Here is a 17,219-nt window from a genome sequence, read left to right as displayed (position 1 = left end):
AGGCAGCGCAGGTACCCCCACCTGCCGGACAGCGTCTGGACGCCCCGGAGACCTGCGTCCGCACCCGTGGGCTGTGGGCGCGCCCCAGGAGCCGCAGGGGGCTCCTCCGGACACACTGGGCCGCGGGCCACCCCATCGCCGCTGCTGGCGGAAGCCCGGACGGTGCCGTGCATGAGAGCTCTGGGCACCAGCTGCTTGCGTGGGACAAAGTGAGTCTTCCCGCAAGCCAGGGACTTCCCTCTCGAGAGAATGTATCTGTTTTGTGTCCACCTTTGAAAGGACACCAGGCTCTCTCGGCGCAGGGTCCCGCCCAGCGCCCTGGGCCGCACCCAAGACCTTGCCCCGCAGGGGGATTCCCCGGCCTGTCTGGGCCCCAGGAGGAGGCACCGGCCGGCTGGGGGCGGGGGACGGTGGGGAGCAGCCGTCACTCTGTGAAGAACCCCAGTGCCTGGTGCACGACTGGGCTGGAACTGCTGCCTTGGCAGGGGACGATGGTGCTGTCACTGGTGGACAGGAGACTTGCTTTGGGACACTGTGGAGCTCAAGGCTCCCTTGCTGGCAGAGCAGGTCAAATGGCTTCTAGAAAGTTCCGAGAAGGTCACAGGGCCCAGAGGAGGGGAACCCAGCCTCCTCTGCCCGCCCCCACCACGCGGGACTGGCGGGCCTGCCAAGCTCGCAAGGAGGGCCGTGCCCATGTGGAGAGGCGGTGGGGGCCGGCACATGGACCCTGGGGCCGTGTTTACTGCCTGTGTCTTATTTGCCCAGTCTTCCCCTCAGTCACCTGCACCGCCCTCCTGGGACAGTGGTCAGGCTGTGGACCCGGTGCTGGGGGGGGTCCCACTTTGACACCTTTCAGGGGGCCGGAGACCTGCAGCAGGGACCACAGACGGGCCGAGAGCCCCGCCATGCTTCTCACGGCGGGGTCCTCGGAGAAGCGCCGGCGTCTCCAACGGGAGCTTTGATGCCGGGGCGGAAAGCGGAGGGGCCGTCTGCCAGAGGGCGAGGGGCGCGCTGCCCCTGGGGGGACGCGACTTTCAGAGGGGCCGGGTGGCGGCTGCCACCCACGCCCACCGCCCGGAGCAACAGCGTGCATCAGCGGCGGGCTCTGCGCCCACGGCCCCTCGTCGCGCTCTAGACGCCCCTCCCTCCCCGCCTCTTCCCCTTCCCTCCCCCTCCCCTTGCTGCTCCCCGCCCCCCCTTTCTTGCTGTCTTGTTGAATGAATCAAGTTTTGCACCTCCCGTTGCGTGAGCAAAGGGGCCCCACAGCAAACAACCGCATGCGGTGATGCGGTCACAGCCCCCACGGTGGGGCTGCCGGGGGCGTTGCGGCTTCTTCAGAGAGAGGACGCCAGGCCAGCCGCTCGGGTTCTGTGCGTCCAGTGGGTGCCCCCGCGAGACACCGCGGAGCCCGAGCCGTCCCCAGGCCTGCGCAGCCCCCGGTGGTGGGCGGTGGGCGTGCGTGCGCCTCCTGGCCCCTCCCTGGCTCCCAGAGCGTCGGAGACACTCCGACGCCCTCCTTCTCCGGAGCGCGTGCCGTCTTGCCTCCTGGCACTGCTGTCCCTGCGGCTCACACAGACGCGGATTCTCACGGAAACTCCCCACAGGTTTGGACGCTTCTCCCGAGAACACTGATCTCCATGCTCCTCTCGGCGCTTCCTGTCTCTCTCTCCGCACCTGCCTCTGTGCGGGGTCCCGCCCACCGCGGGCCTCCCCTGCCCCCTCGCGCCGCCAGCCCGTGCCCCCCACCCTCACCCCGACCGAGAGAGGTCAGCCCGTGACCGGGCGACACCGGCAGACGGGCAGGTGGCCGGCCATCACCCACCCACCTCGCCAGCCCTGCCGGAGGCCGACACCCGCCCCCAAAGGCGGGCCCCTCCGAGGTCAGGACTCTGGGGGGAGGGAGGGGGCGGAGAAGCTGCCGTGTTCCCACTGACCTGGGGGCACGCCGGAGGAGATGGTGGAGGAGCTGGCCGCGCCGGTGCCCGCGGCCGTGAGAGCGGCCACGTCGATGGTGTAGGTGGTGAGAGCGGACAGCCCCCGGATCGTGCACTCGCGCGTCGTGCTGTTGAGCGTGTCCGTGAGCCGGGAGTCGCTCCGGCCGTACACCTCCCAGGAGACCCGGTAGCCTGGGGGGGACACGCAGGGTTAGTGGGGGTCTCCCGGCGCCCAGGGCGGGGCTGCGGAGGTCCGACAGGAAGCTGCAGCCCCGGGAGCCAGGCCTCTGTCCTGCCTGCCCCCCGGGAAACCTCCGCCGTCACCCCACTTCTCAGCCTGGGCCGCCCCTCTGCTGTGACACGCGACCCACAGGGGACGGAGGACAGGGCTGGCCTGACACACACACACCGGCCACCTCCGTAGCCGGCACGGGGACCGAGGTCTGACAACTGACCGCCGGCCCGTGACGCTCGATTTAATCCCCGCTCACCAGATGATGGATGAGCGCTGGCGGCATTTCCATTTTTACAAGCTCGTATTTTCATTACGCGGGGCCCTAAGTCAGCAGCCGGCTCCCGGCTGCACCCAATTTGTGGGCCGCGGCTCCTCACTCCCCCAGAGTGACGAATGGACGCCTCCGCCGTGCACGCGAGCGCCTGGCCTCACCAAGTGGCTCCGCGCCCGGCTGCCCGCGCTTCCTCTGGCTTGGACCCCCCTTTCCCCTGCTCAGTCCGGCAGGGCCTCGAAGCACCCCTGTTCGTTCACCCTGGGGGCCGTGGGGTTGGGGCTCAGGGAAGAAAGGCCCGCCCGCTCCTGCATGGCCCCTCCAGGCGCCCGTGCGGCCAGAGGACGCCCTGTCGTGTGGGGAGGGCCCGTGGCGGAGAGAGCGGCTGGCCCCAAGGCGGAGGGAAACTGCTGAAAACGCCGTTTCTCCCTTCTTTCCGGCCCATAAACTCGCGGACACGGAAGCCTTAGGAGGCGTCCTAAGGCCCCTGCTCATTCTGATGAAAGTGATAAATTCGGTCGGGAGCTTGTACTTCAGGTAAACGAGGATTTAGAGGTGCAGTCTCGGGACTCTGATATTAAAAAAAACTAGCGTCGGAAGCCACTGCCTGCCTGCCGCTCCTCAGCCGTCTCCCGGCCCCACAGCTTCTGTGCTCGGGCACGGGGCCCTGACGCTGGCGGCACCGGGGGCAGGACGGGAAGGGGGTGGCCCTCACCACGGGGTGCCCCAGTGCACATTGGAGCTCCCCAAATTACAGCAGCTGCCGTCTGTCCGAAGGCTGCTCCTGGCTTCCGGTCCCCGCCCAGGCCCCCCTCCCCCGCAGAACCGCCAACACCCTGGCCGCGGGACCTAGCCTGCCCGTCTGGCCGTGTCCCCGGGCTGACCTCCCACCCCGGCCTCCAGGCGACGTCTCGGCCTTGTCCTCCTTGCCCGCCGCCCCCCTACCAGCGTCCCTCCTTCTCCCGGCACTGAAGTCGGGGATGCACCCAGATCAGTGAGCTCCTCTCTTTCGGCTCATCCGGGGCTTTGGAGTTAACCGTGCAGTTAAGGAAAGAGACAGACCTCCCAGGCAGCCGTGTTGACCACGGCAGGCACGGAGACTGCCGGCGGCGTCCCAGGGGCCCGGGCTCTTTGCCGACACCCACTCCTTCTCTCCCCTGGACGGCCCGTCAGAGCGGAGCCGCCGCCACCGCCACCGCCGTTCTCAAGGGAGAGAAGCCGGCACAGGGAGCTGGGGAGCGCGTGGGGATGGGCAGGGTTCGCCGGCTCCGCCGCCTCCCGCTCTCCCGGGTCTGGACGTGTGCGGGCAACCCGGAAAGCCGTCCCTGACCTCGGTGGGTTACCCCCGGGACACCGAAGTGATTTGGTGCGGGGGTCTCTCTTGCATGCACGGGAAGAGGAGCTTCGTTAGTGTGACAACCTTGTCGGGCAATGTTGTTTGTTTGAAAGTGGCTCTCCTCCGGAGTTTTCTGAATGACAGGCGTCTCCAGCTGGCTGCCGGGCGCCGCTCCGTCCCATGGAAACAGACCTGCGGCTGCTGCAGTTGTCTCGGACACAGACCAAGCCGAATGGGCAGCGGAGGAGCCCGCCTGCTCCGGCAGGGCCCGCGAGAACAAACACCAGCACGTGGGAGAGGCCGCTGGGCGCGGACCGAGGGTGGGTGAGACCCGTGCACCCCGACAGACAGGGCTGTGGCAGGCGGCAGGTTCAAGGCCCTCCGGTTCGCATGCAGCATCTGGGGACCTGTGGGGGTTGCTCTTGGCCGTGAATGTTTCATGCGGCTCCTGCCTGCGGGTGGGGACGGGGTGGCGGGGGACGAGGGGAGAGGAGAGAGCCAGGAGGCAGCCCCTTCCACGGGTGCCCGCCCTGCTCCCAGCAGCCGCCTAACTGAGACTAACGACCCCGAGAGCTCCAGAAATAATTTTCTGTTGATCCGAAGTAAATTCTCTGCGAGAGAGCAGTGCATCCAATCACAAACTGTCCGTGTGCGTCCGGGCCCTCATAAATCAGAGTGCGCGGAGGCGGAGGGGAAGGTGCTGACTCACGGAGCGGGTGAGGCGGGCTCTGCTGGCCGGGCGGGGCGGTCCTGCTCGGCCCCTCCCCCGGCCGAGAGAAAACGCGGCCCGGCCACGCTCGCCCGCCCCGCACCAGGCGGGAACACCGCGCGGCGTCGGGGCGGGAAGTGGCCCCGCCCACAGAGGACCGCACTGAAAGCCAGCGCCTGCCCCCGCCCCCCCACGCCTCCGAGGGCACATGCACCTGACAGGGGCCTCTGGCGGCGGGCTCGCAGCACCTGGGGAAACGGCCGGCGTCCAGCGGGAGTAGGCCTCTGTGGTCCCTCCCGCACGCCACCGACCGCCGCCACCGACCGCCGCCACCCACCGCCGAGGGGGTTCGGGACCCGCGGCCGGGGCAGAGTGCCTGGTGCCAGGGAGAGCGGCGCCGAGGGCAGCGGTGCCTGGGGGGTGGTGCAGGGACCCGGTCCCGGACACACTAACACGAGAGTGAAGTGTGTGCGGCCCCCGAGGGCCAGGCGGGGCTCACGCCGTGCGCCCGCACTAAGGGAAGCCCTCGGCGTGGGAACTGGCCGCCAGGGTCCCGGCCAGAATCGGAACCGGGGGACCGAATTCCGCGAGAACCCAGCGGGCAGAGGGGCCCTGCCTCTCGCCAGGCACCGCCTCTGAGTCGGCGGCGCAGCGTGCAGCTCGCGCTGGGCGGCAGGGCACGTCCCCGCGGGCCGGGCCGGGGGCGGGGAAGCGGCCCCTCCCAGACGGCAGGCCCCGCGGAGCCCGGTGTGTGGGCTCGTCTTGCGGGCACGCGTCTGTCTGCCCCGCTCGGTGGTGCGTGCGGCCGGAGCCGAGCCGCCCTCCGCCCCTCTGCCCCGCCCCTCCCCCTCAGGGGCCCCTCCCCCCCCCCCCCCGCTCGGCCCCGCGGGCCCCGCCCTGAGCGGACATCAGCACGTGTGACAGACGGATCGGGGCGTTGACGTCCGGGGGCAACAGTGACTCCCCCGTTGCTGGGGCTGTGACCTTTTCCAAAGTGGGTGTGCCAAAACCTCAGCCTCTCCGGGGCAGTGCAGGCTCCTAAGTTCACCCCAAAGCGCTGGCTGGGGGTGACGCCCGACCCCAGGTGCGCTCCCCGTGACCCCATCTGAGTCCTCGGCTCCCGCAGGGCTCCGGCTGGGCTCGGGCGGCCAGGGCGCGCCGGGGGTGGGGGGGCGAGCAGCAGGGCAGCAGAGGGGAGGTCCGTGAGGCACACGGTCCCCAGGCTGCGCGTTGGGGTGCCGGGGCACTGCGGGGGGCTCCCAGGAGCAGCGAAGGGAGAGGGGGACACGGGACACCCCCCACCTGGGTTGGGACTCTCGCTGGAGGGGCTCCCGGCTCCAGGACGCAGCGCCGCACGCCTCGGACGCGGCTGGTCTTAGAGGCGCCGCGGTCTGGGGGTGGCTGGGAGAGGGAGGCGGTGCGGCCTGAAAACCCGCGAGGGGGCAGGAGGCGAGGGGGGCGGGTCCAGCCTGGCCCCACGAGGGGGGCGGGAGGCTGGCAGGGCCCACAGTGCGCGTTGCACCCGGGGCGCCAGGGATCCTCGGCCCGTTCCCTTTAGAAGGAAATACAAACACTCACTTCTTTCAATTAATGTGTGTTACTCTAAAGGCTATCCCGGGGCTGGCGTATCAATACTTATTGAGTTATTTGAGCCTAAGTGCCAACTTGGCAGGTGGTTCTTGGGCCTGAGGCATGCTGGGAAACTCGGTGAGACCCAAGGGAGCTGTGAACGCAGGGGGAGAGGGGCCGTCTGTGTTGGGGCTGGAGCGTGGACCCCCAGCTCCGGCACCCGGTGCAGCGGACAGAATATGGACGCCTGGATCCCGTACTGGCTCCGCCACCTGCCGGCCAGGTGGGCCCGGGACATCACCACCCCTGGTCTCAAGTGGGGGTCACAAGATGCCCCTCCTGTGGGCGTTCAAACGTTGAACAAGATCCCAAAGTGCTCAGGGGCCTGCCGGTGGGAGGGCCCAGAGTGGCGACTGCTCTGTGGGACACGGTGGGGGGAGAGAGGAGGGGCCCCTGAGCCCTGCAGCCGGGCGGTGGGTTCTCAGAGCCCTGCCGAGGGCGGGGGGGGGGGGCGGTGGCTTCTGCGAGTGCTCGGACGACAACGCCACGAATGGACGGCGCGGCTCAGGCCTGGACACCCGCCAGTGGATGGGAAGCCGGGGTCTCCCGAACCCTCAGGGTGCAGCTGCCGGGACGGCTGCAGGGAGCCCTGCACCGACAGGGGGTGTCCCGTCCTCGCCGGAGGGTGCCTGCCACAGGACATGCGTCCAGTAGACGGGGGACCGGGCTACATCACAGGCGAGTGGCCGGCTCGACGAGTGGTGCCTCCCGAATGGGTGGGGCGCCCGGTGGCGGCCAAGCCGTCTGCTGGCCTCAGTGACCCTCCCCCCCCGCAGCCCACAAGGGCGTTACACACAAGGTGGGGGGGGGTAGGTGTGGGCTGTGAGGTGCTCTGTGAGGTGCTCCAAGCGACAGGGAGAGCGGAGCATGGGTCCCCCACCTTCTCCTGAGGCCACAGCCGGCGCCCCTCAAACCTAGAGTGTTTCCTTTGGACCCAGGATTTAAATGAGCTCAGACCTGACAGCCTTTCCAGAAAGCTCTTCTACAGTGTAAGGCCGTTAAGACCCTACAGAAGCTGAGCTGTTTGCAAAGACAGAAGCCCTGAGCCTGCGCCCCGCGGAGGTGTGCCCGCTGCCTGCTCTCACCCCTGGTTCTGCCCGGGACTCCCACCTGCCCTGGCCGCCCACCCACGACTGTGGGACGGGGCTGGGACCCTGGCGTGGGAGTGTCGCGGCTGCGGCCCGGCTGGCAGCCCTTCGGCCGAGGCCCGGCCCACACGGGCACCGGTGCGCGTCTGCTGAGCGGAGGGGAAGGCCGGTCTGGTCATCTGCACACGGGTCACATCGGCGCTGGCTGCGTTGCCGTGAGCACCCGGGGCGATACACACACTGGGGAAAGTTCACCGCGAAAGGGCTGACTCGTTGCTCGCGGGGACGGCGGAAGGAGACCAAGGCTCTGGACCCTGAGTCTGGGGCCCGGGCGGGAAAATGCGCCCGAAGGGGCGGGGCCCTGAGGGCAGGGGCCTGGCGTGGGGACCGGGACGGGCCCCGCCCTCTGCCGCACCCCGCAGGCGCGCGTGCTCCCTGTCCGCGTCTCCGCGATTGGAGCGCGGGGGACGCCTACCTGTGATGACGCCGTTCTTCTCCAGGGGCTCCTGCCAGCTGACCTTGAGGGACGTGTCCAGAATCTCTGTGAAGCTCAGGTGCCCCACAGCGCCCGGCTCTGGCAAGGAAAGGGAGCCGCCCGTGAGCCCGGCAGCGCGCCCGCCCGCCGTCAGCGCCGTGCGGGAAGCTCCAGCGCCAGGGGGCGGTGGTGAGCCAGACCCGGGCGCGGGCCCGCGGGGAATGTCAGCAAGGTGGTCGCAGAGGGGCGGCAGCGGGCGTGGGGAGCGGCCCGGCTGTGGTCACGGGGGTGACGTCACCGGGCTTCACCCCACCGTGCGGAGCGGAGAGCCGAGGGCACCGCGGCCGGAGAGTCACGTGCTCCCTTGTCCGTCCTCTCTCCCCGCCGCCGCCGCCGGGTTACAACGATCAGGCCGGGGGCGGAGAAGCGGTTGCTCGCACCCAGCTCCCTGGACACAGCGCGCAGCCGTGACTCGGGCTTGTGTGGGGACGCAGGAACTTGGGAGCCCGGGCCAGAGGCGGGGCCCGCCTACACCCGCCCCCGGGGCGAAGCCTGCGCCCCTCACCCGTCCAGAATTCCTGGCTCCAGAACCCACTCACTCCGCCAGCACCCGCTCAGCGGCAGGCACGGCGGGAAACCCTCCCACACGTGGGGGTTAAAGAGCGCACTGCTACACGGTCCACTCCGCAGGTCAGAGAGCAGGGGCACAGGAGGAGAAACACACAGAACCGAACGAAAATGCAGCACGAGTACCAAAATGGGTGGGATGCAGCTAAAGCAGCGTGGAAAGGAACGCTGGTAGCACTAAATGCTTGCCTGCCTTAGAAGTAAAGGGAGCCTCGAGTAAGTAACCTGAATGCTTATTACTTCAAGAAGTTAAAGACAAGAAAACAAACCCAAAGCAGGCAGAAGGAGGAACACAGGAAGAGTGCAAATGAATGAAATTTAAAATGGGGAAACAACAGAGAAAAATCAGTGAAACAAAAATCTGGTTTTTCTGGAAAAAAAAAATCAATTGTAAACCTCCAGGAAGAAGGACGACATAAAAACAAGCCCCCCCAAAGGAACAGCCCCCCCAAACAGGGCGGAGATACGACCGCACCTCCTTCAGCATCGAGAAGACCAGAAGGAACAAGTAGGACCAACAACTTCACACTCACCAAGTGGGTGATTCAGAGGATTTCTCAACAACCACAAACTACCGAACCTCAGTGAAGGTGGAATAGACAACTGAACAGTATTATAACCGCTAGAGAAATTAAGTTTACAATGAAAAAGCTTCCCCCAAAGAAGTCTCCGGGCTCAGAGGACTTCCCTGGAAAACTCCACCGAACGTTCAGAGACGAACCGGCACCAGCCCTGTGTGACCTCCTCCAGGGGACACGGGAGAGGCCGGGCACCGCCACACCCGTTCAGGAGGCCAGCGCTGTCCCTGCGCCGACACCCCGGGCAAGGCCGGCCCAGGAGGGTGAAGGTGCAGACACCCGCTCTCACCGGCCTGGGTGCAGAACAGCCTCCGGAAAGCACCGGCACACTGAGCCCAGCAACGGAACAAATAGTTACCCGGTGGGACCCAGTGGGCCTTGTTCTGAGTGTGCAAGGTTGACCCAGCACTCGAGAAGCACCCGATCGTACCAGTCCGCAGGCTTAGAAGGAAAACCCTGTGATCACAGCAACTGATGCGGTAAGAGCCGGGGAAAACCAGTGTTTACTCACGAGAAAAGCTCTCAGCTGGTTGGTGACAGAGGATTGTCCCCCCTGACAAAGGACAGTTGTGAGAAAACGTCACACTCGACAGCGAACGAGAGGCGGACTGCTTCCCACGGAGGCAGGAGCCGGGCCAGAAGAGAAAGGGAGCCCGTGGCTCAGGAGGGGACCCGGGAAGGGCCAGCCGGGTGGCCAGCGGGCGGCACGGCCAGGCCAGGGAGCCCCGGGCACAGCACATCAGGGCAGGAAGGCCGGACTGCACCCGGCGAGAGAGGAGGGGAGAGGGACCGGGAAGGGGACAGGAGGAAGCTCGCTGGATGGCCTTGACCTCTGCCTCCAGCGGAGAAGGGGGCAGGACACGGAGGATGCGCCGTGGCGGCCTGCGCGACCTTAAACCCTTACGCCAGTTTCCGTTCTCACTACGGAGTACATCTCGTTGTAGAAGTGAGCATGTTGTGTAAAACACGAAGAAAACAGTCAAGTTCACCGCGATCACGCCCCACAGGCGAGTGCCCTCTGAGGTCTCTTCTCAGCTGGGGCATCGCACGCGAGTGTGTGTGTTAGAACGTGGACCCCACGCTGGGCTGCGTGCTATTCCGTGTTTCACTCAGCTCAGTGCTGGATCGTGGCCGGTTGTCCCAAGCGTTTTTAATCACTTCAAAATAGTCAAGCCCTGGCTGGCGTAGCTCAGTGGATTGAGCGCAGGCTTGCGAACCAAAGTGTCGCAGGTTCGATTCCCAGCCAGGGTACATTCCTGGGTTGCAGGCCATAACCCCCAGCAACTGCACATGGATGTTTCTCTCTCTCTCTCTATCTCCCTCCCTTCCCTCTCCAAACATAAATAAATAAAATTAAAAAAAATATTTAGTACATTGCCATCCTGCGGTTTTCTTTTTCTTAATTACTACGAACTGTGACGAGCCTTCCTGGGTCTTGGGAGTGAGTGTGAGCACGCTGGGCTGGCCTTCTCGGGACGGCGCCCGCTGGCCTGGGAGCGGAGCGGCCGGTTTGACTGCCCCGCGGAGTCGGTGGGAAGGGGAGGGCGGGAGGGCGCGGGTGCAAGGCCCTGCAGGGGTCAGGGGCAGGGCTGGGCCTCGGGGGGCTGAAGAAGGAGGAGAGGGGACCGGGGGATGAAACCTGGGCAAAGAGAGGTCCGGCAGGACTGAAGCTGACCACTTGGTGGCGGGACTGGACTGCCTCCTGCCCTCAGCCCCTCCCCATGGCCCGGTGGCCGCCCTTTGCCGCCCGCAGCCCCTGCTAGTCTGACGGGGACTTTCCACTGGCCCCGTCTCCCCGTGGAGCTCCCTGGGGACCCGGCTCTGCTCTCGCCGGCGCTGGACGCGGCAGTGGTCCCGACCCCCTCCCCAAACCACTCGGGCTGCGGCCGAGCCCCGGGCCAGAGGTGCACTCACTGTCCTCGTGCGTCCGGACGAGCTGCGGCGTGCTGGGCGGCCCGTCCCCCGGCGTGGTGAAGCACAGCACCGACGTGAGGTAGGCGGTGAACTTCCTCAGGCTGGTTATGTACCCGTGGTGCACCCCGTGGAAGTCTGGAGCCACGGCGACCACGGTGACCGCCTCGGGGGCGTCGGCAGGCCACGCGAGGAGCTGGGACGGAACGGGGACGAAGAGACCCTTTTAACCGCACGTCTTGAAGTCTGCATCGGAATTCTGTTTTGCAATGAGTACGTCCTCAAAGTCACAATGAAGACACCCCATCAATCCGACGTTCATCATCGCACTCCAAAATACGGAGTTTAAAAGGGATCTCGGAGTGTTGAACGCAAACGTGTGCACTTTAAATATGGACTTGAAAATGCAACACGGCTTTAACCGAGAGGGTGGCAGGCGCCCCTCGAGCCCCCCGCCCCTCACAGGGGTGCGCCGCAGAACGGGCACCCTTAACCGCCGGGGGCGAGGAGACCCTGCCCGCGGCTCTGCGGACTCGGCACAGCGGGGCGGGCGCGGGGACGCTTTCTGGGTGGGCGCCTCCTCGGACCCCGAACCGAGCCCGGCTCGGCGGAGACGAGCTGAACTGTCTGCAACCTACAACTCGGGAGTTTTCCGCACGGGATTCCAGGGAATTGACTGCAGTTTTAAAGAAACGCGGCAGACACGCATATTCCAAGGGAAGGGGTTTTAAGGTTCCGGCGACATCACGTGTGCGTGCAGCTCTCCCCTCCTCAGACACGGGGCACGGACACGGGGCCCGTGCAAGGTCACTGGGGCCGCGGGCGGGCGCGCCGCGGGGCACAGAGGGCACTGGTATGGGTCGCGCCGGCAGCGAGGGCATCGAGCGCACGCCCCAGTCTCGCCAACAAGACTTGACAGAGAGTCAAAGAGGCAAAACGGCCCTGGCTGACTGATATGATTTTCTCTGAAGAAAGCTTGCCCGGCAGGTGCCTCTGGGGGAAAGGAAGGGCGGGCGCGTTTCTAGCCGCGTCCGCCTTGCCGGTGGAACTCAAGTGTTTTTATAGATTGCATCCAAGTGGAAAAAAAGCGGGCTGGGTGTCTGGGGAGAGGCCACTCTCAGAGGCTGAGGCTCCCGGGGGCCCCAGCAGGCGGGTGGACGCCGGTGCCCGGAGGCCTCCCCGAGCTGACGGCTGGGCGGAGGGCTGGGCACTGTGCGGCGGCCACAGCGGGCTCCCGGCCCCCGCGGGGGGAGTGGGTCCGAAAGGGAAGAGAGGCGACGTTTCCGGAACGTGTGCCCAGTGTGGGAGGAGGCTGCGCACTCTGGGGAGCGAGGGCAAGGGGAAGGTGCCGGGGTCTCGAGGTCAGGCTGGGGGGGGCACCCCAGCCCACAGGCCTAAATTCGGTGAGAACGCCCCCTGCAGCGGAGAGGGGAGGAGAGACTGTCCTCGCTCAGTAGGGATGTCACTCCATCGCACCCGGTGCCCCTGCCCCCTCTGAGAGGACCCCTTCCCGGGCAAAGTGGCTTGTACACACGCTGGTTCCAATCAAGCGAGAGGGCCCTCCCACTGGCGACTCGCACGGGAAAGGCCTCTCGCACAGGAGGCCGCCCCGCTGCGCGGGGGCCAGACTCCGGAGGTCCGAGACTCTGAGGTTCCGAGCCGGCACGGCTGGCGATGAGACCCTGGGGACTCCAGGGGACCCCACCCCAGTGGGATGGGTGGCCTCCTCCCCAGTCACAAGGCCACGGCCTCCCGAGATAGCCCAGCGCCCCCCGAGGCCGGCCCCCTACCTTGTACCCCTGGTTGATGCCGTTGATGAACTGCTGCGGCGGGGGGCTCCACAGGAGCCGGATGGCCGTGGAGTTCACAGCTTCCGCCTGCACGTTCTGCGGGGGCGCGGTGGGCACTGTGGCGGCGGGAGGCACCGGAGGGAGGAGAGATGAGAAAGGAACTCTCAGCGGCTGCCCAGACTCACAGGCAATTACAGCGCTGAGGACGGGGGGGTGTGAGGAATGTTTTTGGAAGCTAATAGTGACATTACAAAGAAAAAGAATTGGGCTATATCTCATTTTCTGCTGCTGAATTCTTTAAGGCTCAGGCAGAAAAGGGGACTGGGCCACCTCACTGCACGACGTGCCTTTCCTGGGGGCTGGGATGGGTCGCAAACACGTGCTCTCTCCGATTTCTTCTCGGGTCGCCCAGGGTTGCACGTGGAAGCCCACGCCCTCGTTACACACGCGACTGTGTTTCAAACCCGTCGTCCTTCATGTGAGAACACCCACCTCCTTCTCACACGCATTGTTGGTTCATCATCTGGGGGCTGGGTTTCTGTCTGTCTGTCACAGGGGCCCCCACCTAAAAACTCCCACTCCTTATGTCTTTGCTTTAGGGAGCAGAGACTCTGTGCCTGGCAGATGGCCTGCCTTGGAGAGCTCACACTCTAGGGCAGGGCTGCCAGACTCACTGTCACGGGGACCACGTCGGCCTCGAGGCTGCCTTCCAGGGCCCGAATGTCAGTGTAGGACTGTGTGCGTGTAACTGCTCCTTGACCGGGGGCAAGAGCTCGGCGCTGCCACCGGGCAGAAACATGGCGCCGGGCCGGATGAAACAAGGCGGAGGGCCGGGCTCGGGCCATGGGCCTGGTGTTTGCCCCCTGTGCTCTAGGGGGCAGACGCGTGTAACCGAAACGGGCAGGTCTCCCTGCGGAGCAACAAGCGCGTCGGGCAGAAGAGCCAGCTCTGCCCCGGGAAGGCGGAGGCGGCCCCCGGCCCGGGCCTCCTGCAGCAGGTCAGGAGGACAGGGGGGCCCCCTGAAGAGGGGCGGGCCGAGAGGAGGGCATCCTCACCTGGGCACGAGGTGAGCAGGGCCGTGGCGTCACGGGAAAACCCGGGGAGCGGGGAGAAGACGGTGAGCACGGCCACCGGGTGCGGGGCGGGCGGCTGGTCCCAAACGCGGGGGTCGAGAGCGCGTGTGGTCGGCCGTGGGGACCCGAGTGTTTGAAAAAGGCAGCGGCGTGGCGTGGCCACTAACGAGGGACCGGCCCACTGGCCGTTCCACCACACTTTTTGCAGGGGACGGACGAGTCCTGGCCCCGCAGGAGATCATTCTAAAAGTAGGACACGGGAGCCCAAAGGGCCCCGCGGCTCAAGGCACAGACACAAGGACGAGAGTGTCCTGCCACACGACACACGGGACAGAGCACGGTCCCATCGAACATCGCCGTGACTCCCAGGACGCCTGTCCCGCAGAGTTCGTCTCGTCAGGCAACGATGAAAAACGTCAGCTTCATCCAAGTCCTCGCATCTGTTCTCCCCCGTCACGCTCCCCTTCCCTCCTCTCTCCGCTCCGCTGTGGGGCCCTCCGTCCGTCCCGCCCTCCGCGAGTCACCGAGAAAACCATCCTGGTTTCCCGCTCAGCACCCGCCCGGACGTTGTGGGTCAGAAATGGCCACATCGATGGCTGGGGCCAGGATGTGGGCAGTTGGAATAAAATCACATCTACGTAAGGACCAAAAGGAGATGCACGCGCCATAAAACCATAACTTGTCTGAGCCCCGGGGAGCTGAGGGCGCAGAGCAGCCACCCAGCCTGAGGTCTGGGAGCGGCGCGGCCTCTGCAGGGCGGGCGAGGCGGGCTGGCTCCCCTCCTCCCCAGGACGGCGCGCAGACCGAGGGGCGACGGGCACCGTGCAGTCAGAAGAACTCGGCCCGAGCTCACTGTGAACTCTGCTACAGGCTGAGTGGGCGCCGGCGTGGGAGTGCGGGTGTCTGGGCGCCGCAGATACACAGAAGAGATACGGCACCCGCTGAGATACAAAGGCGAGAATGGCAGCAGCCTTCTTATCAGAAACCGTGCGGGCCCGAAGCTGGTAGAATGATAGCTTTAAAGTACTGATGGAAAAGACGATTCCCCCAGAATCCTCTACCCCGTGAAAATACCCCTCAAACATGAAGGCAAGATAAAGACATCTTCAGAAAGATAGAAATCTGAGAGACATTGTTACTAGCAGCCCTGCACTATGAAAAATAAATGTTAAAGAAATACGTAATCAAATGCCAAAACTTTAGCTCCATGCAAATAAATGATGACTTTCAGAAATGTTTAAAATGAAAGTGTATTTTTAAACTTTTGATTCACTCTCAAATATAACTGCTTAACACAAAAATAGTAGCAATTTACTGCGGCCTTATACCGTAGGTAAAGATAAAATAACTGACCGCACTAGCACGGAAGACAGGGAAGAGGGGTTGGAAGTGTGTGGTTATAAGGGTCTAACATACACGTAGTATATTGTAAGATAAATTAGTTAATAAAGTATAGTCGGAACGCCAGAGCACTTGCTAAACAAGTTTGAGGAAAGAAGGGTAAATAAGACGAGTGGAAAAAAATAACCTAAATAAAAAAACATCCAGTTAATCCCAAAGCAGGAGGCAAAAACAACAGAGAAGGAAAACATCAGGGAGGAAGCAAGGAGAAACACTCAGCCAGGTGGCCGAGTTGAGCCCCGTCTCAGCCGCGGTAACACAGTGTGGAGAGTTGGTCCATCCCAACAGGAGACAGAGTGCCCGTCGGGCAACACGTGAGACCCGGCCACACGCCGCCTAGGAGAGCCCCACTGTAAATACGAAGACACAAATAGCGTCAGAGCGAAAGAGTGGGCAAATGCCCGTGAAAACACGGGTGAAGTCCGGAGCGGTCGTGTTAATGTGAGGGAATGTGGCTAACCCAGCAAAGACCAGCACCAGCGCAGGGAGACATTGCGCATAAGGACGGAGTGCGCTTCTCACCAAGACGACGGAAGGGCCTAAGTGTTTGTGCAGCTGACTTCAACATACGAGAGGCAAACCGGCAACTCAAAAGGAAAACCAGAAAACATCTACAGCTCTAGTGGGAGACTTAGGGGCTCCTTGCTCGAACGAGGAGGAGTGGACGGGGAGCGTCAGGGAGGAGACAGGAGCCCTGGGGGAGCACGCAGCGCCATGGAGCCCGCAGCACCATGGAGCCCGGGGCCCACGCGGCGCCCGCTTCGAGGCCCCCCGCCAACAGCGGGGGCGCGTTCTCTCCGGGGCACGTGCGGCGGAACCACACAGACGTGTTCTGAGCCCCGAGCCAACCTGAAGTAGCTAAAGATGAGTAAAATCACAAAGTACATGTTTTGTGGCCCCCGAAAGGATCAAACTTGACACTAACAACGGAAGGATTATGGAACATCCCTAAATATTTGGAAATTAAGCCACGCACCTCAGAATAACCATGGGTCAAGAGGAAGTCACATGGAAAATTAGAAAAGCACTTTCAACTTAATGGAAGTGAAAATTCAACATATCAAAATTTATGGGATACAGAAGTGCTAGAGGGGAATTTATGGCATTTAAATGTTTAAATTAGAATCCAAGCTTCTACCTTAAGAATCTATAACAGTTCATTAAACCCAAAACAAGCCAATTCAAGGAAACAGTAAATAAAAAAAGCAGAAAATAAAATAAGAAAAATAATACAGAAAATCAATGAAACCCAAAGCTGGTTCTTTTCTTTTATTTTTTTTGAGACTTTTTTTTAAAGATTTCATTGATTTATTTTTAGACAGGGAAGGGAGGGAGATGGAGAGAGAGAGAGAAACATCAATGTGCAGTTACTGGGGGTCATGGCCTGCAACCCAGGCATGTGCCCCGACTGGGAATCGAACCTGCGACACTGGTTCTTTTAAAAGATAAATAAAAGCCAGAAAAATCAAGAACAAACGAGAAACCACAGATTACCAACACCACCACTATGGAGAAACACCCCCCAAACCCTGGAGGCAGGGAAAGAGTGGAGAACATTCTGAACACCTTTATGCTCGTAAATTCAGCAGTTGGGATGAAATGGACAAATTCCTTAGCAGAAACACACTTCCGAAGTCTACTCAAGAAGAAACGGATAACCGGAGTGGTCCAGTAACCAGCAAATATCCGAGCATGTGTTAAAACCTTCCAGCAACGAACAGCAAGCCCTCGACGTACCACGGAGCACAGGTGAGCTCCCCAAACACCCGAGGGGGAACTAAAGGCAGTCCCACAGCGCCCCCCTGGTGCCCCCGCAGGCGGGGGTGGGGGGGCGCCAGAGAAAAGAAAACCGCAGACCCAGACCCTCAGCAGTACGGGTGCAAGGAATACCCAATAAAATACTAGAAAATCAAATTCAACGATCTATAAAGAATCATAATGTATCCTGATCAAAGTGAGGTTCGTCTCATAAATGCAAGGGCTGGTTCTGCAAATCTCAGTCAGGGGAATTCACCGTATCAACAGAGACGAGGAAAAATGTGATCATCTCACTAGGTTGAGAAAGAGCATTTGATAAAAGTTAACATCCGACAGTGATTTAAAAAGAGAGAGAGAAACCTCTCAGCCAAGTGGGAACCCGCGGAAGCTGGGAACGGGCCCCT

The 17,219-nt window shown here is 63.2% G+C and overlaps 1 protein-coding gene across 1 annotated transcript in view; it reads right to left on the bottom strand.

The window, feature by feature from the left end:
* SDK1 (sidekick cell adhesion molecule 1) overlaps nucleotides 1-17,219 on the bottom strand; it is a 287,191-nt gene that overhangs the window by 60,505 nt on the left and 209,467 nt on the right. Inside the window, exons 16-19 of the mRNA XM_045824331.1 lie at nucleotides 12,584-12,699; nucleotides 10,797-10,989; nucleotides 7,678-7,776; nucleotides 1,935-2,126 (exon numbers count right to left, since the gene is read on the bottom strand). Of these exons, the coding sequence (XP_045680287.1) occupies nucleotides 1,935-2,126; nucleotides 7,678-7,776; nucleotides 10,797-10,989; nucleotides 12,584-12,699 (600 nt within the window). The remainder of the gene's footprint in view (nucleotides 1-1,934; nucleotides 2,127-7,677; nucleotides 7,777-10,796; nucleotides 10,990-12,583; nucleotides 12,700-17,219) is intronic.

The sequence above is a fragment of the Phyllostomus hastatus genome, unplaced genomic scaffold (genome assembly GCF_019186645.2).
Source record: "Phyllostomus hastatus isolate PE091 unplaced genomic scaffold, TTU_PhHast_1.1 phas_contig_150, whole genome shotgun sequence".
Taxonomy (NCBI): domain Eukaryota; kingdom Metazoa; phylum Chordata; class Mammalia; order Chiroptera; family Phyllostomidae; genus Phyllostomus; species Phyllostomus hastatus.
The sequence above is the reverse complement of the archived record's forward strand: the minus strand, read 5'-3'. Positions and strand labels throughout refer to the sequence as shown.